The sequence below is a fragment of the Malaya genurostris genome, chromosome 3 (assembly GCF_030247185.1).
Source record: "Malaya genurostris strain Urasoe2022 chromosome 3, Malgen_1.1, whole genome shotgun sequence".
NCBI classification, from domain to species: Eukaryota; Metazoa; Arthropoda; class Insecta; order Diptera; family Culicidae; genus Malaya; species Malaya genurostris.
The window spans coordinates 304220410-304244314 of NC_080572.1; the positions used below are offsets into that span (position 1 = coordinate 304220410).

Here is a 23905-nt window from a genome sequence, read left to right on the forward strand (position 1 = left end):
ACTCGAAAACGCACGGCTTAGAATACTTGAATAGAATTCTTTTTTTAAGCTAGCTTGAGACAAATCATTCCCTCTTTCCGATCTTTGGGTTACTTGACCAATTACTAAATGCAAATCGTAAACATCATATCTGGAAGTGATGACTACTTTTTTCAACGATATATTTGATAAGGCACACTATCTTAGCTCTAAGATGCTGAGGGCAGAAGAGATGATTATATAGTTGTGATAGTTAATCACATGAAATGCATCATTTGGATATTCTGTAATCTGTTAGTACAAAAGATGAGGAGGTTTTATGCCTACTGGAGACAGTGATAGATTGATAATAAATTATCCCCAGTGGACTTTCCCCTGCTTTAGCAATGAAGAAAATAAAGAGAAAGCATGGTAGCCTAAAATTGTTCGTTGTGAGATCTACTGCCACTGTTCAATGCATTGGCTCAAAAGAAAAGACGACAACAGGTATATTCAATCCACAATCCGAAAGCGGCAGTTGAATCCAGATGAAATACATAAGTTTTATATAGGTCCATAAGACCACCTATTTGAATCTGAGTTTGTAAAAATCGAAAACGCCATCTCTGAGAAAAGTGAGAGAGTAATTTGAACGTTTTACACTAACTACCCTACAATTCCGGAAATCGGATTCAAAAGAAATTCTGAAGTTTTGTAAAGGATTATAAGACAATTAATTTGAATCTAAAATTGTAAAATTTGATCACGCCAAAAAGAGTCAGTATCAGTGACTCCGAACGGGAAGTCAGATTAAAACAAAATTCAGGAATTTTCTATGAGACTGCAAGACCTTTCATTTGGATCTAAACTTATGAAAGTCGACCATTGGTGTTTTTAGTCTTTGTTAAGACGTAGATCCGTCTTGAGTTAGTATTAAATATGATCAGTTTCTAACGGGGAAAACAGATTGGAAAATTGACATGTGAATGCAATTATGTAGTGAAAACCGCGAAAATATTACCGCAGAGACGGAATTCGAGCCCGTAGCTAACTCCCAACCGGAGAAATTGTTTTACCAATCAAACTACCATGCATATGCAAACACATGAAGAGATAGCCGAACTGATTAGAAGAACCACAACTTTGCTGTACTTGGTCACCACGGCATTCTCTTGCAGTTCTATACCTACGGAAACTTGTGATCAGTGTGTATGTTATGTTGAATTAATTTTTATTTGTCTTTATTTTAAATCAATTCCGATTATGATATAAAGAAAACCAACGAAAAATTTACGGATTCAGCTAAATAACCCTTTCGGCGAAATGACTTTCGATGAAATGACTTTCGGCGGAACGATCCTTTCGGCAAAATGTCTCCGTAAGGTTCCGGCGAAAAAATGATCATGCTCAAGAAGGACCTGTAAACACCCGAAGCTTACGAGCAACGCGGTAGTGTGCAGGAGAACGGTGGACTGAGCATGTTTTAAAATTGGTATTGGTCACAGATCCGGTTGGAACAAGAAGGCACAGAGCGCAGAGAGCAAGAAGGGTGGACCAGGTTCTCTGTCTTGATCGAGGATGGACAGCGGCAGCCACAAACCAAGTATTGTGGTGTACTATTGTTGATTATGCGTTATCTCAAATATGATGTAGTGCAAATGAATAATATGTAATCTGTAGAATTATATTCTAGCGTTTAAATTACTATTTTTCATCAAAAAGTTTTGTGAATAATTGTAAATGGTTTTAGCTGTATTTCCTTTATTTTTCAATTCACACAAATCAAATTTGCACCGAATGTAGACTTTAAGTTAACGTTTAAAAATGTTTAAAATATATTAAAAATCTTAAAAATATATCAAAGAGACTTTTTTAAATTTAAGTTTTTTGGTAAATATTTTAAAACACTTTTTTCCGCGTATATTTTTTTAAGGTGTCCGAGTTCCTACGATTTGAAGAAAGTGCATGCAAAAGTACATACGCCCTTTTTAAAAATCAGCCTTGAGTCGAAATGGTTTCTTCATCCGAAACGAATTGTTTTATCATAACGAATGTTGCGAATAAATCATACTGGAATCATGTGGAAAGATTCACCCACATCGGAGTAGGTGGAGTCTGACGACATGCTAATCATTTCTGAAATCGCTCTCAGAAACCATGCAACACAGGCGGAATGTCAAAAAATTATTCATGAAAATGAATGATAAATCTAGTTAAATTGAAGATGAACCCAAGGTGACTTGAAAAGCACAGCCTACTTCGCATAGTCTGGTTAAATGTGAAATCTTGAAATGAATTACAGTCATTTCCCTAGGACAAAAATATCTTTTTATCAATTCGCAATGTTTCGTTTTAATTCGAATAAAAACTCTAGTGTCAATATGCACAACAATAAAAAGTTAATATATTATTAAAATGTACGAATATTACCGAAATATTTCGCAAACATGTTTGTGGATATATGCACTAGAAAAGAAAACAGTTATAGTAAACACGATTGCAGTTAACTTTGATCAAATTGAGAAACTACAATCCGAATGCATCTTTGTATACGCTTTCGGTATTCAGTACACAAAGAATCGACCGGTCACTCATTGCACGTACCGTTGATGGAATATTAATTACCGATCGATACGTACTACCTGGCGACACCTGCATCAGATATCAAAGGAATCTCCCCTCGCTGTTCAGTTGCAGGAAACGGACATTGATGGATGATAACCAACCAGCGGGAGCCACTACCTATAATAGAGACAATGATTCCCTATAAGCGTAAGACCCCACCGAAGGCAGTACCAGATGATCACAGTTTTATTGTACGGGTAAACAGTCATGCAGTTGCAGCGTTTGTACATGCACTCTAGAACCGCAAATATGCATTTGCATAGTGCTTATTTTTCTGTACAGTAACTGTTTTTCGTTCCGAAAGTCGTTGAACCCCAACATACAACTGATTCGTTTACTACATGCAGCAGTTCTTTCGCTCTTCAGGAGGAGGACTCACACCTCCAACCATGTCTTGGTCCAGGAAAAAAAAATACAATGCAAATGAGTCACTGAAAGCGACGTGTTGAATTAATTTTATTCAAAACAACGAACGATCAGAAACGATCCCTTGTTCTGGTGGCTAAGTCGGGAAGAATTATTGGCTCTGGGTATCTTCGATCTACCTCGCGTCTCCATCATCCTGCTACATTGAAGCAAGCACATATTCACGTCTTCATGATGTTCCAGTCCAGGTTGGTTTAGCAGAGCTGCTACAGTGTCATTATGCATCGCAGTAGGTGGTAAACGTTCTACCTTTCCAAGACAACCAACGAGGGGTGGTTCTGGGTGACATATGAGAAATTTTTGTTGAGATTATTCAAAACAATTTAACAATTGTAGTAATTAGGTACAGTCTTCCAGTCGCACTGTTAACGCTAATCTGAATCTAAATACAACCTCCTGTAATCAATAAGAAGCAAACTTTCAAGAGCATTTTAATTTCAGGTAACATATTACAAAACCGACGACTTTCAACCTTGAGGCATAATTCTGCTTGCCGAGAAACTGTCTCGAAACGTGATGCCCTGCTGTACTAAATAATTCACACTGAAACTCACTTTAGAGTCTATTTATTTATTTATTCGTCATAAATCAAGAATAGTCCATAGGACATCTTAAATTGTCTTCCTCATAGATCACAAAATAATGTGAAATTTAGTAAGAATTAGATGATAAAATTTTATTAGTTTAAAAAATATTGCTTAAGTTTATTTTTGGTCACTGCGAAATCGACAGCTTCTGAATGTTTTTGATCTTTATTTTCTATAAAGGGGAGTAAATCAAAAACTCAAGGAAAAATACACGTAAAAATGTGGTCAGGTTTTAAATACTTACAGCTCAGTCTATTTTGTATCAATTATTAATATTACTTCATCATTTGATTGGAAATATTTCTACGTTTCGATTTGAATATATCAAGCCACGTATTTTCAATTAACAGATCGGCTGAAAAGTTCGTATCGTTTCTATGAAAGGGCGCCACTAGTATTAAATCCATACCATTTTCAGTTAGTACAAACCTTCAAAAGATATGTGTATAAATTTGACAGCTGTCTGATTATTAGTTTGTGAGATATTGCATTTTGAGTGAAGCTACTTTTGTTATAGTGAAAAAAAAATGGAAAAAAAAGAATTTCGTGTGTTGATGAAACACTACTTTTTGATGAAAAAGAGTGCCGCCGATACCAAAAAATGACTTGATGAGTGTTATCCAGACTCTGCACCGGGCGAAGCAACAATTCGTAAGTGGTTAGCAAAATTTCGTGCTGAGCACCGAAGACGATGAACGCAGTGGACGTCCAAAAGAGGCTGTTACCGATGAAAACGTGAAAAAAATCCACAAAATGATTTTCAATGACCGTAAAGTGAAGTTGATCGAGATAGCTGACACCCTAAAGATATCAAAGGAACGTGTTGGACATATTATTCACGAATATTTGGATATGAGAAAGCTTTGTGCAAACAACAACGAATTGATTATTCTAAGCAGTGTTTGGAGCTGTTATATCGAAATAAAACCGATTTTTTTCGTCGATATATAACAATGGACGAAACATGGCTCCATCACTTCACTCCGGAGTCCAATCGACAGTCAGCTGAGTGGACTGCACGCGATGAACCGAACCCAAAGCGTGGAAAGACTCAAGAATCGGCCGGTAAGGTTATGGCGTCTGTATTTTGGGATTCGCATGGTATAATTTTCATCGACTACCTTGAAAAGGGAAAAAACCATCAACAGTGACTATTATATAGCGTTATTAGAGCGTTTGAAGGACGAAATTTCAAAAAAACGGCCTCATTTGAAGAAGAAAAAAGTTTTGTTTCATAAAGACAATGCACCGTGTCACAAGTCGATGAAAACCATGCTGAAATTGAACGAATTGGGCTTCGAATTGCTCCCTCATCCACCGTATTCTCCAGATTTGACCCCCAGTGACTTTTTCCTGCTCTCAGACCTCAAGAGAATGCTCGCTGGTAAAAAATTTAGAAGCAATGAAGAGGTAATCGCTGAAACTGAGGCCTATTTTGAGGCAAAGGACAAATCGCCTCTGATGGCAATTATGTTGAATAATAAAAACGAATTTTGGCAAAAAAATGTGTGTTTCTATTAAACGATACGAACTTTTCAGCCGAACTGTTATAGATGATTGAAATTTTGATTAGTAGCGAGCAGTGTCCTATTTTGTGTGCTAAAAATCTCCGGCATATCGGATTTCCCTGCCATAGACGACGGTTTTGAAGGAGTGAGCGATATATCAAAGGGAAAGCATCGCTCTGATTGGTCAATCGATGCTAAAGCAAAGCTGTTGGAATCACGCGAATCTATAAATATAAGCAAAATTATAGCTAACGTTTCAGTCCTACGCGTAGCATGCTAGAGGTAGGTTGTTGCTAGACAGCAAGGCAAAAAGTGCCATAAAACGATTTGAAGCTTTAATTGATATGCTCTGATCTTATGTCATGCAAGCTCGGATGAAATTCCATGTTATGTCGTTTCGCCTGAAAAGTTGACAATATCGAATTTTTCAAGAAGGGAAGTAAAAAAATCGAATTTTTACACCGCGATCTTAACAGTTCGGCTGAAAAGTTCGTATCGTTTAATAGAAACACACATTTTTTTGCCAAAATTCGTTTTTATTATTCAACATAATTGCCATCAGAGGCGATACAGCGATTATAGCGATCTTCCAACTTTTCGATACCATTTTTGTAGTACGATTTGTCCTTCGCTTCAAAATAGGCCTCAGATTCAGCGATTACCTCTTCATCATCGCGTGCAGTCCACTCAGCTGACTGTCGATTGGACTCCGGAGTGAAGTGATGGAGCCATGTTTCGTCCATTGTTATATATCGACGAAAAAAATCGGTTTTATTTCGATATAACAGCTCCAAACACTGCTCAGAATCATCAATTCGTTGTTGTTTCTGATCGATTGTGAGCTCACGCGGCACCCATTTTGCACAAAGCTTTCTCATATCCAAATATTCGTGAATAATATGTCCAACACGTTCCTTTGATATCTTTAGGGTGTCAGCTATCTCGACCAACTTCACTTTACGGTCATTGAAAATCATTTTGTGGATTTTTTTCACGTTTTCATCGGTAACAGCCTCTTTTGGACGTCCACTGCGTTCATCGTCTTCGGTGCTCATATGACCAGTACGAAATTTTGCAAACCACTTACGAATTGTTGCTTCGTCCGGTGCAGAGTCTGGATAACACTCATCAAGCCATTTTTTGGTATCGGCGGCACTCTTTTTCATCAAAAAGTAGTGTTTCATCAACACACGAAATTCCTTTTTTCCATTTTTTTTTCACAATAACAAAAGCAGCATCACTCAAAGTGCAATATCTCACAAACTAATAATCAGACTGCTGTCAAATTTATACACTTATCTTTTGAAGGTTGGTACTAACTGAAAATGGTATGGATTTAATTCTAGTGGCGCCCTCCCATAGAAACGATACGAACTTTTCAGCCGATCTGTTAACTGAAACGTGGTGTCGACAAGTTAAGCCCGTATCCGAGCGAGTTCGGGCCGTAATTGAAAAATTCACTGCTCCGAAAGTATTGATTCACACAGACATTTTGCGTACTCGACGAACTGAGTCGAATGTTATATGACACTCGGTCCTCCAGGCCTTTGTTTTCACAGTAATTGCAGACCTTCCTGTATGAGAAAGGCAAAAACTTGTAATCAATGTAAAATAAGTTATACGGATTCATACTGTTTTTTGCTTTCTTAAATAGAAACGTTATGCAATCACTATTTTTTCCTCTACCACTACCCCGATACTAGACAAATTACGGAAATGGCATCGCTGGTTATAGGCACTCTTTAATGGCATTACTGATCCTCGCGTAACTTCTTGCACGCAATCCCACTATTGGGTTAGAAGTACTCAATAATAATAAATTTCTGGGTGCGTGAAAAAATTGGATTTACCATTTCATGATGATAATGAAATCTGCCAAGCAGCGGACGGTCGCTAACCAGATTGCGAAAAAGATAGCAATGCAATACGTCTTGATCTGCGGTTCCGATCGTCATTTATCTACCGAGTTTTTTTGAACGGTGGATATATTAATAGCAGCTTGCGTTTCAGTAGTGCGTATCGAATCTAATTTTTAAGCCTACAGGCGAATATCTAGAAATCCTCAGCCTTAGTCTGTTTAAAGCAGCAGTTTAGTCCCCTTTCACACTACACAACCGTACACAGTACAGATCAACGTTTAAAATAAAAATGCGAATTCATCAAATCTAACAATTAGACGGAGTCCGTCGACACTCAGGTCATCGCTTTTCGGTTCGCAATAAAATTTCACACATCGTCAACCGCGAACTTGACCGGCGTTTCAAGCGTAGAGAGACCTCGAACTTCATCGGGCGTGCCTACCCTGACTCATCCACTTCCTTATCGCACCGGTGGGATCTATGTCGACCCCGCATAAACCGCCGAATCTTTCAACCGAACCCTACGGTTTTCGGTTTTCCGCGTCCGATTTGGTTACGTTAAACCGATAACCGACAACCTTGGTCAGTCATAGAAAACCGTTCTGAGCGGTTGTGAACTTTTTCCGGTTGAGTGCTGAAACCAACTGCATGAAACCGTCGGGTGGAACAATCAAGCATCCAAATCTGAAGGCACAATTTCGGATAGCCTTAGCTGCAGTACGAAGTCACTGGTGGACACTTTCTCGAAATACGTATGATTTTTATTAAAAGTTTCTTCTAGAGTTCATTGTTAAATTGCTATGTTAATTAATTTTCCGAAACTCTCTCGAGAATCATTTCTGGGCTGTACATAAATCTCGCATTACGTTAATTTTTATGTAATGGCTGGCTTGACTCAAGCATAGTGATTTTCTACACACACAGAGTCTTAGTCTGCCGTAGTTACAAGAATATATGCGAAGTATATTTATAATGAATATTTATTATACAACTAAGTCAAAGACACTGTGCCGTTTACAAGCTGTAACATCAATTTAAGTATGCTAAATTGATTTTCTGGTTGAATTACTCTGATCTTATTTACTATACAACGGCATAGTATAATCTTTCGTTCATATATGAGTGCTAATGGCAAAGAAAAACAACTTAATAACATGCCAGGGGTTGCTGGAGAACTAAGATTATTGTTCCTCCTCATGCTGCTCCGGTGCTTAAACCCTATTCTACTGCTACTTTCAATCAGTGCTTCCGCAATGGACAATGGATGTTGTGATCTCGTCCCGGGAAACTGACGATCTAATGATTTGTATCGATTCCAAACCGTCGATACTGCCAACATCGATTTGAATTGGTAGAGTTCCAACAACGCTGTGAATAGAAAAGAATATGTATTAATTTTAATTATTCCAATGAAATATTTGCATTTGCAATATTCTTGTAACAGTAAAGTTTTATGAGAAACTACGAAACGGGCAGTTGGAAAGAATACGACAAATGATAGGCGTAGGAAATGTCAGAGACGACACCGCGAGATTGACGTTGAATTTTTTTCCGATGCCCTGAAAATAACCATTTGAGACTTTGGAGCCCTGCAAAAGGGCTATTTTTTATCCTTCACTCTCCCCTACACCAAAAAGCTCGTTCTTTGAGCCGCCTGGTAATGGACATCATTTTCAGCCATAGGCCAGAGCGTTCACAAAATAAATTTCGAATTGTTAATATACTGTGTCTAAAATTACTGAAAATAATTATATTAAAACTAGCTGACCCGTCGAACTTCGTCTCGCCCAAAAACTATTTGTTCGCATTTATGTGTTCGACGAGCAGAATGGTCAAACGACTAATCGGTTAACGTTTTTCTCCAATATTTTGCTGATTACTTAACCTACAATCAACGGAATTCGACACACATTCGCTTTAGCCCAAAAAAAAAGAAACATCACCCAAAATTAATGTGAACATGTGTACATCTTTTAGGCATCGATAATGTTTTCTAAAAACTTGTTCTGTAAGTTCAAGATGCCAAAAAGTACCACACGTACTTTAGAGTTCTAATAAAGTGGATATTTTTAGATACGAAGGAACTTCTGGTGCCTTGGAGAGACGACGCTTACATTTTAAGTTGATATTGAGCTTACCAATTTGAGCATTCTTCTTAGCAAGAATGGCTTTTATCGTATCAAAGAACGCTCTCTAGCAACTCTTCACACGATTCAATCAGTGCCATCAAAGAGAGACGAATATCATCTCAGTAACAAAACACCTGCATGGTCCATTTAACACAGAATGGACACCAGTGCGAAAACGATTTTCTCTCGACAACCCTTCTGAACATCACGGGTTAGCACGTTGGGGTAGGGATTCGCTCTGAAGCAATTCTCGTTTTCCGATCCGATTCTATACGGGCAGTGGATAATTGTGATAGAATCATTTTACTATTGTCGCCTATTCTAACTATGTACATATAACTTCGGCATAAGTTGTGTCTATGAAAATATCTGTGAATGCTCAACACAAAGGTTTCTAAATACTGTAACCTAGTATCAGAATCATCAAGTTGATTCATCGGTTCGATTTTCTGGGATAATTGTCAAATTGCGACTCGTTGCGCGCCAAAAGATTCTTTCAACGATCTAGTATTTCTTTCTTCGACGGCCAAACACTTATGCAATTCGTTATACGCCAAACACCTATCGATGATCTAGCAATCATTGGCGACTTTTTCAGTGGAAAATTATCGATTACAAAGAATGATCTCTGCATTTTTATATATATAGATGTGGGACAATTAAGAGGTTCTTAAGAGTTCTCTTGATGCTGGATTTCAAGTTGACACTAGATTTAGACGTTTCATGCAATTCTAAGATATTTGATTCCGGAGATCTTAAATTGTAATCAAAGTCTTTGAATCGATTTTTTTTTCAAAATAAATTAAATTCTAAGACATTTGGAACCAACAAAAAATTTTCGATTTCGGAACTTTGACCGCCGGGCGGAACCACTTACCCATATCAGATTTTGCATAGGGACTTTTTTTTAGGGTGTTTAACTTTTGAGCACCACCGCTTTACGAATGCACATGAAAGGTAAACATTCCAAAGTATTGCACGAATCTAATCAACATTTCGTTGCAGCGCTAGAGTAAGGCATGCAAAAACAAGCGAAAATGATGTAAACATAAACAGTATCCCTCGTATCCCTTGACTACCGACTTCCCTACACTACCAAGCAGAACTGATACACTGATTGAATTGAATTTGAAACAAAAAAAAATTGCTGTTTGTTCAGTCCAATATGCATGTTTTATTTCCTTTAATTGTGCATTATCAGTCATCTTAAAACTAATTGCAGTTACTTAATTAGGCCACATGAACTACGAACTTTTGAGTTTACTCTAGCCGTTAGAATTTATACACATTTCTTTCGAAATTTTTCTATAGTTGTAGCTTGTTGTTTATATTGAGAGAGTTCTCTATTCACGAGAGCACAATATCGTTCGACTCCGGACAGTTAGATGGATTCGACGATTTCGGTATAGCATGGGCTTCATTCACTTTATACCACATAGAAACATCTTTGTCGTAGTGACAAGATGCCAAATCATACCAGAATAGCGAGGGAGCGTCAAGACTGCGTAAGAATGGTAACGAGGATGACTAAACATTAAACAGACGCATACTGCTTAAAATCTCTACTGCTCACTTGTTCGTTCAACTCTAGAGTACTGCTCAGTCGTATAGAATCCTCACTGCCTCAACGGTGCTCATAGAATAGATACAATGCAGATTTATTCGCTTCACTCGCCGGCGTTTACCGTGGAACAGTCCTCACCAACTACCAAGTTACGAAAGACGTTGGTTACTAATCGGTCTCGTTAGACTACAAGTTCGACGAGATGATGTACGTGCATTATTAATAGCAGATGTTTTGAATGACAAGCTTGACTGTCCCGCTTTGCTTCACGAAGTAATTATCAACGTCCGACCCCGTGCTCATTTCAACAGTGCATTTTTACGACGTACCAACTATAGTGTTAACATAGATCATTCAATCGTGTATCATTAGGATTAGACTTTAATCTATAGCGCAGCAGGATACTTGGAAATTTTTTATTCCGAAACTACTTTAGCAGTGTTTTCTGCAAAGAAACTTCGTCTACGTAGAATATTCTCTTGGCCATCAGCAATGTTCCACTCCGTTAATCGTTTGGTCCTCATCCAACGATTACGACTGCTGTCGTTAACAATTAACTGAAATAGTCATTAAGTTTCGGCCCTGATGGTATTCCGCCATTAGTGTTGAAGAAATGCTGCAGAAGTCTTCTTGTACCTTTGACAAAACTTGTACCTTTGACAACCTATCTCTCCAGCTTGGATTTTTTCCCGAATCTAGGCGATAAATTCCACATTTCAAAAGATCGAGGAATTGCCGCATTATGTTCAGTTTCAAAACTATTTGAAATAATAATCCTGGACTTCATAATTCACAACTGCTTCAGTTACATATCTGATACTCAACACGGTTTCATGCCTAAACGGTCTACATCTACAAATCTTGTTTTATATACATCATACATCATTCGAACTATGCAAGCGCAACATCAAGTTGATGTCATCTATAGAGATTTCACTGCTGCATTCGACAAGATTAACCATCAAATTGCAATTGCGAAGCTCGACAGGCTTGGGTTTAGCTGCTCCTTTCTCAATCAGATTGAATCATATCTGACTGGTCGTAGTATGACCGTGAAAATTGGCGACTGTGTTAGTCCATCATTCATCGTGAGCTCTGGCGTTCCTCAGGGAAGCCATCTAGGACAATTTATATTTCTGCTATATCTAAATGATCTGATTTTCTCATTGCAATGTATGAAGCTATCATTTCCCGACGATTTCAAGCTGTTTCGTCTCATCAAAGATCTGAAAGACTCAACTTTCTTGCAGTCAACGTTGGATGTATTTTCTAACTGGTGCAACAGAATGGTTCTGAACGTCTCTAAATGCTCCGTTATCACCTTCTCTCGTAAACGAACCACGTATGATTACACTATTTCACAAGCTGTACTAAAACGGTAGACATTAATCAAGGATCTAGGAATGTTACTAGATTTAAAACTTAGTTTGAAAGATCACATAGAATATACCCTCTAGCATTCAAGACGCCGCTAGGTTTCATCTTTCGCATCTCAAAAAATTTCAATAACATATACTGCCTGAAATCGTTATATTGCGCTCTAGTTCGCTCTACACTGGAGTATGCTGTTGTTGTTTGGGCACCATATTACCAAACTGATAAGCTGCGCATTGAAACTGTGCAGCGCAAATTCATTGAATCTTCCAAGCTACGAAAATCGATATAGGCTCATACACCTTGATTTGCTATCTGTCCGCCGTGATACACTAAAAGCTGTTTTCGTCGCGGACTTGATCCAATCTCGAATTGATTGTGCAGATCTCCTACAACAGCTAAGTTTTGACATTCATCGGTGTAATTTGCGGTTTAATCCCTTTCTCAGAATTCCTCGTGCTAGAACTAACTATGGTTTTAATTGAATTCGATTTCAATTTATCTCGAAACACCATTAAACCCGTTTCCCGCTAGTTTTATTAAGATAATTAGTCGATATGACTAGTTGTAGTTAGCTTTGTAGTTTAAATAAGGGTAATTTAGGACTTCGTAATGTATCATTTGGACAAATGTTATCTGTTGATATAAAAGATGAGAAGGTTTTATGCCTGCTGGAGAAGGAGAACACCAATATCATATTCAGCGACCTTTTCCCTTGCTCCTAAATAAATAAATAAAGAATATTTAGGATTGTCCAGATTTTGTCGCAAATAAGCCTTAGTATTGACGCGAGATTCGAAATTTTCTGTCGATTGTGGCGCCTAAATTTTATTTTAAAAGCAAAGCAAATTTCAAGTTTGCAAGTTTCCGTCTTCAGTTTATCTCTTCTGCCTGCTTTGCTCGATACCTACAGCTACGTTACTTTTTGTCATATTCACTCCAGTCGTTTTTCCGGACTTTTTTTTTTGTTACCGATAAAGCGCCAGCCAAATTCGTTTGGTTTTAATGTACTGCGTCTCTGAAGATGTACTCACTTTCAGTTCTTCAACTAGAGACACTCAGGATGAGGTGGTATTTTGGCCATTTGTGCCGATAATGAAAATTGAAGTCGATGTTGCTTTGACTTCATCTCTCAATTATTCCAGAATAGGGTTAGAAATTATGGCAATAAAATCACAGATTTGGCAGGAACTATGAGCTTCTCTTGAAGGCGAAGAATCCGTTCGCTCATTACCTTGATGCTTTGATCGTTGATTTTGTTGGAATTGTTGACGTCCTTTATGGCGCTGGGACTGGACAATGACTGCTTCACGTCATTGAGCAAGCGGTCGACACTGTCGGATATTTCCAAGTAATGAATTTTTAATTCTGTGGTCCGGTGATACGTTCTTTTAATTATTTGGTTTGGTGAATCGTTTCCTTTTTAATTTTTTATGTACGTTAGAAACTGTTTTTATTTGTGATGAACTTTTAGACTTTCAGTTCCTGAAATTTTCCTGATGACGCTGCACGCCGATGAAGGCCGAATGAAAGGCTTTCTCACAAAACTCGCATTTCCAACGAAAGCGATCGTCAATGTTAATACACGATTTTACAGCGCACTTCATTGTTCTACAACTCTACAGAAATAAAGCTTCACTATGTACTACCTCTTAACGGAACGCCCATTTCCGTAATAAATCTGAAAGACGTTGTTCTATTTTTAGAAAAAAAAGGCGGGTGGGTATTGTCAGAGGCATAACTGGATGTCGTGAATACGAAAACAACTGACATGTTCCTTAATACTTCCGAATATCAATTAGTTGATCAATTGTATGAATTATACAAGCATTCCCCTTTTTCACAAAAGTTCGTATTAGTTACATTGAACATTCTGAACCACAATTAAACATTATGAAATAACCACTATAGTTCTTTATTACAAAAATACAGATTAATCTGTATACGTGGCAACCCTGTTTCGCACGGCATTTTTCCAAACGACACTGAAATCTGATGCTTTCGGCACGAAAGAGATGATTCTATTCATTTTTTATGATGATCTGTAGCACTGAAAAGTGCTTTGAATTGTCAGGCTTCTGGTGTAGTTTTGCTGTGTGGCCGGACCGATGTTACTCTCGTGTTCTATAACCGTTGATCACAAAATGCTGGAAAAAGTGGCAAAATCACCTTTTATATCGCTGGAGCAGCACATATTTTGTTCTCTTCCTCAGAACGCGTTCTGATTGGCGGGTGCTGAAACGGATTAAATCAGACAGGTTTTTCAATAGTGTACTATTGAAAAACTTCAATGTTGTTGCAATATACGTTGAAAGTTGAAAAATTTCGAATCTATTGGTAGTTAGATTATATAAATTCTTCCAGCTATGAACTTTCAAAATACGAAAAAGCCCAACAAGCGTCATGTGTTTTCCTCTTTGATACTAGTTGTTACCAAACATTTCAGAAAAGTTTAATTTTGAATAATTTGCGATTATGTCACACAACTGAAAAATATATCAAAAAATTATGATCATATTTCCCATTGCATGTATCAAAAATTATGTTAATACGTTAGATACAACATGAGATATTCACGATCAAAAACTTATCACTCTTTCAGGGGGTAAATTTTGAAAAGGCGCCCTTTACTCTTTGGCAGTACAATGTGTAAACTGACTGACTGCTCTCACATGTGGTAAGCTCAATAAAGTTAGTGAAAAAAATACAACAGATGGACAACCCAGTAAAAGAACGCAAATTCGGGTTCTGCTATTTTTCAAATAAGATGTTGTCGTGAATACGACTTACTTTACTATGGGGTGCCTTATCAAAATTAGCCGTATGGAAGAATGGGCAGAACTTAATCGTGAATATCTCGACTTGTATTAATGGCAGCAACATAAATCTTTCACTATTTCATCAAATATATGATCAGGAATTTAGGATAATATTTTTAACAGTGTGAGATAACCACGAAAAACTCAAAAATTAAATTTTCTGAAAATTTGAAAACAACGCGGAAAACTCTTTACTTTCGCTTGGATTTTTCGCGCAAGGACGACGATTTTGAGGTAGTCAGACACATATCTTCAACTGACTGCGTATAAAAGGGGAACTGTGGTCGACAATCAATCATTTTTTCTTGTGCGTTGGATGAAAGCAGACGTCGGGGCGAGAAGACGCATTCAACCTCAATTCAACCTGGTTAAACACCTCAAACGCTCAGGTCGTAGTTCTCATTTGCCTTCCGGTCGTCAAGGCGAGAAGACGCATTAAACCAGTTTCACATCACTTGGCACTACGAGCGGATGTGTCGGTTTGTTCGCAAGGCTAGTTTCAATTCAAGAAAGAACGATTGTATCAGACAACAGAGCTGCTGGTCGTTTGCATTGGAAAGAAAGAAAGCGAAAAACTAAAAGTGGACAACATTATATAAAATAAGTATAATAAAATGGCTCTAAATGATATTTAAAGAACTATTAAGATTACTTCTTTGCAAATCGAAGGTAAAAATCGTCAGTTTAGTGAAAATCCAAAATAATTTGATTTGCTTCGTGCACTTTTTGCTGTGCAAAAATCGTTAGAGAAAAATGTTCCGAACTGTGCTAAATATCGTAGAGAATACCACAATTTGATCCTTCTAGAAGGCAGAAATAAATCCTGTACAGCATCTTGATAGTTTCTTTCAATGAAATATGCAAATCCGAAATGAGATATTCGACGCCAAAAATCGTTTAAAATTCTAGTAGTGATCACACAATCGATCAACTATCAATTCGAGTTCGAAAGTATAAAAAAAACGAGTCAGCTTAATTCGTATTGACGACATCCAGCTTCGGAGAGTGCACTTTCTGCGTGGTTAAAAACCTCAAACGCTCAGGTAGCAACTCTCATTTGGACTTCAATCGTCGGGAGCAGCAGTCGTCAATGCTCGCATTTGGACTTCGGTCGTCAGGTGGAGCAGTCGCTAGTAATAAGAACAGACCTTTAGCGTTGTACAAAACCTAAAATGCTCAGGTCGTAGAGCCACCTGTTGGTGGTCGTTTGCATTGGAGCAAAATACAGCGGAAAATCAGCCCTTCTAATTGCTCTAAATGTTACCTAAAGAACTATAAAGATTGCTTCTTTGTAAATCGAAAATTAAAATTATCAGTGTAGTACAAATCTAAGATAATTTGATCATTTTTTTGCAATTTTCACAGTTCTAAATTCGAAAAAGTGTTTAAAATTATTTATATTCAATCAGTGTTTAATATCTTAGAAAATTATACAATTTGGCTGTCGATTATTTCATTTCGGATTTCAATATTTTAGTAGAAGATACTATCAAAATGCTGTACGGGTTTAATTTCTGGCATCCCAATCCCGTACAGGATTTTGATAGTATCTTTTACTAAATATAGAAATCCGAAATGAAATAATCGACATCAAAATTCTCTAGGGTGCCATTTAGAACCATAATTTTATACCCAAAGAATTATGCGAAGTTTTACTTCACTATACTGTATACGGCCCATTTTTCAACCAGTTGAGTTTGTAGTAAACTTTCTTCAGATTTGCTATATAAAATGCATAGCACCGACTCAGAAGCCATTCATTTCGAATTTGGCTGTCGTTGTCATCGTGGTCATTATGGTGCGAACGAGGAATCTCCAAGCGAAATACAAAGCTTGTTACCGCAAGCGGAAGAATGTTTAATGTAACTAATCTGTACTGTAGTTTAGATGTATCGTTTCAAACTTAGTAGTGTAAAAGGGCAAAACTTGCACAATTCACAATATCGATCAACTAATTTATATTCGGAAGTATAAAGAAAGAGTGTCAGTTTTATTCGTATTCACGACATCCAGTTATGTCTCTGACATTACACACCTGTACTTTTTCATTATTGAACACAGTCGCTTAGTTAACGTTGAAATTTTCCATAGAATTCATATTCCTGTTTTCAAAATGGCAATAGAAATTGAAATATGATATCAGCACCTACCTTCTAACAACACATTGCAACTAATCACCATTCCTCAAAGTCGATGGTTCGTAGCAAATCTCAAAGTTCCACCTCTGCCCCAACACCAGCCATTTGCGGAACGGCAACGGAATCATCCTCGAATCCGGGAGACGACGGTCCGACATCGGGCTGTTCGAGTTGCAAATGCGATGTTTCCACAATCGATCGTTCCGATCCGGACGCAACCGTCGATGAGTTACTGTTGGTACTGCTGTTACTACTTCTGCTGTTATTGCTACTGTTGCTACCCGTGGATGCAGTTGAAGTGTTTTGTCGCTCGAGATGTTGTTCTGACTCTCCGACCATTGGATGCTGGGAGGCTCTGATGAGAGAAGCGATTGTGCATTGTTCCTCACTGTCGGAACTGTCCTCATCGGAGCTGACGACCTCCGAGCATGTAGAAACAACTGAACTTGGTACGGATGCTGGCACTGGTTCAATCGGAGCTCGCTGGACTGGTTCACGTCGTTCATCGTCGGTGGAAAAGTCGGTACTGGTGATTAACTCAGAGCAAATGGGTACCTTTTTACGTTTCTTAGGTGGCGATGATCCTGATGGTTGTTGATCCGGTTTCACCACAGCACTGCGTAATTTCCTCTTTCCTGTAGTGCTATTTTCATCGTGTATTTTTAATACCGCATTACTACTTTCAGGCAGTGCATCCACTGGAGAGATAGAAGTCGATGGATCACTTTTCAAACAACTATTCGATGATTTCGGAGACAGTCTTTGACGTTTTCTGCTATTTTTGGTTGACGATGACTTTTGCTGTTTCACTTTGGTGCGCTTTTTTGTCTCACTCTGATGACGTTTTTTGGATTTGCGTAGAGCGTGAAGTTTGGACTTCCGAGATCGTTTGGACACGGCGGCGCTCTTGGTCGGTTTATCAGATTGGAACTCACTGTCACTGTCGGCGGAGTCCGAACTTGAGCTTGAGCTTGAAAATGAACTGCTGCTGGAAGAGAATTCCTCATCGGAAGAAAACTTCTGCTCGCCAACACTGTGATCACTGCTATCGGCTGGTGGCCTCCGTTTCACTGCTTTACGACGACGATTAGTTGTCGTCGATTGGTTGCGTATGTTAAATTTGAATTCTTCGTGACTAGATGACTCTGAACTCTCACTACCAGCAGTTGGAGCTTCGCTTTTCTCGGATTCACTCGCTTCGTAGATACTCTTGACGCCTGTTCCACCGGAATATCTGTTCATGCGAGGTTTTGTGTAGTACTTTTTCATGCCACCACCACCACCACCACCACCACCTCCGGACGATGTTGAAGCACCGTTATTGTACTCCGAAGCCGAAGCACCCGATCGTTCCTCCAGTTTGGTGCTAGCATCTTGTTCGAAAGTATTGTTCGGAAAGAGGAGATCCTCAAACAATAAATTCTGTGATTCAGCTGTCGGTTCTCTTCTGTTTTCATCTTCATTCACGAATACCACGTCACTGTCGCTTTCGGACTCTAAACTAACCATTTCAGGTGTTCGCAAGTGAGGTGGTTTCAATGCTCCAACAATTCTGCAGTCATCGCTATCACTGGAAGAAAGCGAGATATTGGCTCCATCTTCCAAGCGGCTTACCGTTTGTGGAGCAAGGGACGTTAATGGATGTATCCGTGACATATCCGGAAAACCGACACCATTATTGTTATTACTGTTGTTGTTCTGGTTGCTTCCACTGGGACCACTTGTTTGCGTTCCGGAGGTGGATACTGACACGATGCCGCTAACACCAGCCCCACCAAATGACCCAGTCATAATCACAGTCTGATCGGAGGATCTTGTCTCTATCGTGAATTGTGTTCTTCCTCGGTTTCGGTTACCGCCGGGAGTTCCAACCGATTCCACCATCGCCGAAGTCCCCGGAGCCGGTTCCACAATCCGAACAACGTCATCCTCACCATCGGACGCTTCGGATATGGACGATGTAGAGGATCCAGACGAGGAGGAAGAAGATGACGACAGTACGACGACATTGTTCTGATAAGGATCGTATTGAACACAACGATCGTAGCCTATCATGTCGTACGGCGAACGAGCGAAATTCAGCAACTCGTGAATAAAGTGAACGGATCTTGTGCGGCCCCAGTATGAAACGCGCTCGCGGAATGCCGGCGATGTGATGTCATGTGTCATTAGAAGATTGGTAAAGTTTTCCATAATCAGTGTGACCTGAGCTGGGTTTCCTCTACAGAGGGCAATCAATTCTCGATTGATCCACGGCATGAGACGGTGGATTTGAGCGGGGTTTTCTCTGAAAATGCAGAACATTACAAAAGTTTTCACAATGAACAAAAATTAACCGAATGTACCTATAGAACGCTGCGCTGCATTCTCTAAATCTACCGTTGATATCCGGCAATGGCCTTGCATGTAATCGTCTATGGTAAATGTATCGTCTCCATTCGGGTCCATTCTGTCTGGACGGAATGGAATCATCAGGATATTCCCGACTGAAACGTTGCACATCTCCGGATTGGTGCAGGAAGAGCTGCTGCAGCCGTTCACTTTGGCTTGGCTGAACACGGAGCGTTGCACTGTAGGTGAAACGAGGTGTCTGCGATAAAGTAAAGTCTAGCCTGTGGTACACCTGCGGAGGAGCACGACCCGTGCCACCACCTGTCGGTCCGATTCCCGGTCCACTCGCCGTAGAAGGAGGAGATGCTGGTGGCACAATTGAGATTATGTGCTCTTCGTATCGACCAAATGTTTTCTGTTTATAAATAATGGAACGGAAAACCTGCTTGCACAAAGGACACTCAGCTTTGATCTGAAAAAAAACAAACAATTAAAACCCTTCCAAACAATAGCATCGATGTTCATTTCATTTTAGTTTTACCTTACTCCACTCGAGCAGACAGCGATAACAGAACTGATGGCGACAGGAATCCGTGTAACATTTCTGACGACACTTTCCCAAACAGATTGCGCATTTGGGCGGTGGCGAAAAGCGGCCACTTTCGTTCGATGCATCCTCTGTCCGATTTGTGCAAACATCTACCTCTTCTGCTGATGAGGAACTATCTAACGCATCAAGCAACGAGCTCGATGGCGGAGTACTCGAGGGCAACAATATCTCCGGAGTTGGAGGACAATCGATCACTTGAACTTCTTCCATGTTTTTATCTATATCTAAATCTACTTTCCAATCGGAACGTGAATTGGCAATGAACCGTATATCAGTGACTTATTGAACTAAGTTTTTTTAATTTTTCAAGACATTAGCCGTCTTTCTTCTTTGCGTTTTACGCCATTACAGTCAGCGAAAAACTTTCCACAATCATCACCTGCAGTCAATCCGAAAAAAGGCTTTTTCCACACAAATTCAACAGGAGACAAAATTCTGAATACTAGCAGACACAAGTAAAATGTTTATAATCCATTATTTCTATATTTCTGATCACTAAAAGACCTGAAATTCCAATATTTCACAAAACTCTGTAGCTGCAGCACATCCGCTATGTGAAACAAGACGTCTTCTAATATCAATTTATGTCAAAACAAGCACACAAACACACGCATCAGGAAATGTTGTCTAGATAAAACACGGTAATTCTAAAAACTTCGAAAAATGGTTGAAACTAAAATCCCCACACTGAAAATCTGAATCGAGAGGTTCAAATTTCAGCTGTTTTTTTTAACAAGGGCGAAACTATAAAATTGACCGCGAATCGAGCGAACGATCAATAGCGGCCCTTACAAGATCATTAAAAGTGTCATTACTAAGTAATGACACTTCTGCTCAAACGCTCGTCATTACTGCATTACAGTACATCATTACTTTTTAGCATTACACCGACGACACGACCAGACACTCCGAAGAAAAATCGGAATAAAAAGTGTTCGTGAGCGATTTACCACCAGTTACCATTAATATAGCGACCCCTTGAAAATGACAAAAACTAACTATTCGAGCAACACTGTTTAAGTTGCTATGAACTAGTTACCAAGGAGCACCAGAATAAATAAACAAACAGTTTGAAACAGTTGTGGAATAATTCCACATTTCATGGTTATTAAAAATCTTACAAAAAACTGCAAAAATTAACAATACTTTATTCGAGGGCGGAATTGTATATAAAGTTTGTCAAACGCCGATGCTTGGTGAGTGTAAATGATATTCTAATTCGTATAAATGAATTTCTAATCGCTTTGTGTTTTTAGTTCGATCTCGAAAAAAGTTCTCTGGAACCAAATACTTAGGAAGCGAAGCTAAAAACTTTAGATGAGTTGATTTAAAAGTCCCGATTGAGTACGCAAATGCAGGAAATTCTTGGGACATATTTACTTTTAGACCGTTATTTCATGGAAGAAAGCGTCCTGAAAGCGATAATTTTGTACAGCATTTAAACGGGGCAGCAATGCTTCAGCATGTTGGATGATGTATTTTTCATTATTCGAAAGTGCATTCGACGTGGAACGTGGAACGCAATCGCTAGACGGAGTGTGTGCTGTTGTTAATAACGCTGCTAGTTGCTTGGAACTAGACTTCATAAATGCTTTGAAATCACCTCTGAAATCTGGTTACCCTACCAATAGCCCAATCGGCACTTCAAAGTTCAATCCAGCAAGGGCAATTACAAACTAGTGACGTTGAACAGGCACGTGCAAAATTTTTTTAAACCTCGTTTGCATCCGTGGGTTGACCAATTTATCAATCACAATCACAACCTCGCTGAAAAAGAGTTGGCATCGTATGAAGCTGGGAAACATTTATACAATTCCTTATAGTGCAAGTCGGCGTTCAAAACTGCCCTCACACCAAGAAATTATAATGGATTATGATTATTCGGTTAGTATCATTACTAGTGAAGTTACTAGTCGCCTGGAGCGAGTTATCAAAAAATCTACATTCAATCGGTTTGGTGGACTAGTTTTGGTTTTGCTGCTTAGTTAAATGAATATATTCCCCCCGAAGATAACATACGAAAAATTTTTTAATGCCTTAAACTACCAAAATCAAATTTTTAGTAGTGAATAATTTGCGTTGCCGGTACGGTACGCCACTACGAATTACATATTCGTTATGAGACAAGTACTCCAAAAGTGTCGAGAATACAACGCGCCATTGACTTCAAAGCGGCATACGACACAATCGCTATGGCAGATTATGCAGCTATGGCAGATCTCTGAAAGAATAAATTTAATACCTGCCAACGGGCCAACTACACTCAGTGGTTTCGTTTTAGGTGAGAATCTCTTGTTTTTGTTTACATTTCTTTTGTGGTTACCAAGGCTACTGGTAACTGTTTTTCAAAATCAATAATTTACCAACTTGTGTTGCTAGTTCCAACATTTTTTCAAGCGATTCCATTTTGACATTACCAGTTACTGAGGGGTAGCTCGATTTACGATACAGTTTTAAAAGCGAGTGGCAGGTCGTGTCGTCGGCATTACACGTTCATTATTAATGATGAGTATTTGTAACTACTCCAGCAATAACAATAGCAATATTTTTATTTTCGTTTAGCTGAAAATAAATTTGATTTGCCATTGAAACGTTAAGGTTAATGAAATATTAACAATTTAAATCTATACTTTGTCATTTTTTCGCGTATAGTTCTAAAGATATTCAGCACTCCCCACAAAAAATAAGAAGAAGAAATAATGTTGGTAATCATGGAAACTCCGGAATTCCATCATTACTCGTGTCATTACTGAACTCGTAGACCTTACACGATCATTAAAAGTGTCATTACTTTTAGTAATGACACTTTTAATGATCGTGTAAGGGCAGCTAATGTTCCGACTTTGGTTTCAATTCCCATTTTAAAATTGTCGTACATTCTCATATCAAAATTTATCATGTCAATGAATTGTTAGTTTATCTTTGAAAGGTAAGCAAATTTTTCCTTTTCCCTTCTTCGTCCGTTTTTCAATTTGTTTACTTCTCTGCTTCCTGCGTGTGAAAAAGACGCGACACAGAGGGCGAAAATTACGCAAACAAATGAAATGACAGTTTTGCCTTTATAGTTATCTGTATTTTTAAAATTGAGGATTTTGTTAAATTAAAATTTCTAGCCATAATTGCAGGATTCTGAAGGCAAAATTACAGGATCTGAAGCATCTATTCGCAGGAAAGAGCAATTCGAATTGTTTAATTTTGTAACATTCGCACAGAAATGAAAAAAAAAACAGCTGATTTAGAATCGAGAGCCATTCTTGCATAAATGGAATGCCTACTGGCACGGCTCTAACTATATAAAAATCTTTTATGTTGTGGAAACCGCATTTGTAATGGTATACCATTGATTTTATAATGCTGCAACCAAAGCAAAGTCTTGGCATTACGTTCCTATTGTGGAATTTGGCCTTTCTGTTTCAACAAACTTCGCAGCCGATTCTTAGCGTACAGAATCTTTGCATGGCTATTTCTACGGTCCTACTGACACCAAATACAAATTATAATACGGAATACTTCGACAAATTTTCAAGGACACATTTTGCATCGTGCGGTACACTGTCATGATACACTGTCAGAGTGACAATGTACTTTAACGAGTTTTTTATAAAACTAGCAACACTGAAGGGTAAGAACAAGTTCACCATAGTTACTGTTTATTATAGTGAAACATAAATGAACAAATAGTTTTTATCTGAAAATCAAGATCACAAGCGAAATGTAAGTTAAACAATAATCTAGAATGGTTAAGCCACCATGAATATACTACTAGCTGTATTGATATTTGTAGATTCGTGGGTGTTTGTGTTCATTTTTCATCTTTTGTGCTAGTGCCGGTGATATTTAGACTAATTGTTGCAGTTTAATACAGCAACGATAAACATAAACAAACAAGTTTGTTTTGCACCGTAGCAACTAGTATAAAGCGTTGCCAGAAACGATCTCCTTCCACATTTTCAGACTATCGCAATGAAAGGGAGATA

General features: G+C 38.5%; 1 protein-coding gene across 1 annotated transcript; it reads right to left on the reverse strand.

Annotated features, from left to right (window-relative positions):
* Positions 1–7697: 7697 nt before the first annotated feature.
* Positions 7698–20489, reverse strand: LOC131435552 (E3 ubiquitin-protein ligase Topors). The gene is made up of 4 exons (XM_058603565.1): positions 19860–20489; positions 19333–19790; positions 17000–19274; positions 7698–8331 (listed from the first exon to the last, which is right to left on the reverse strand). Exons 1-3 carry the CDS (start codon positions 20136–20138, stop codon positions 17060–17062), a joined length of 2952 nt encoding a protein of 983 aa, XP_058459548.1. The 5' UTR covers positions 20139–20489; the 3' UTR covers positions 7698–8331; positions 17000–17059.
* Positions 20490–23905: the final 3416 nt, after the last annotated feature.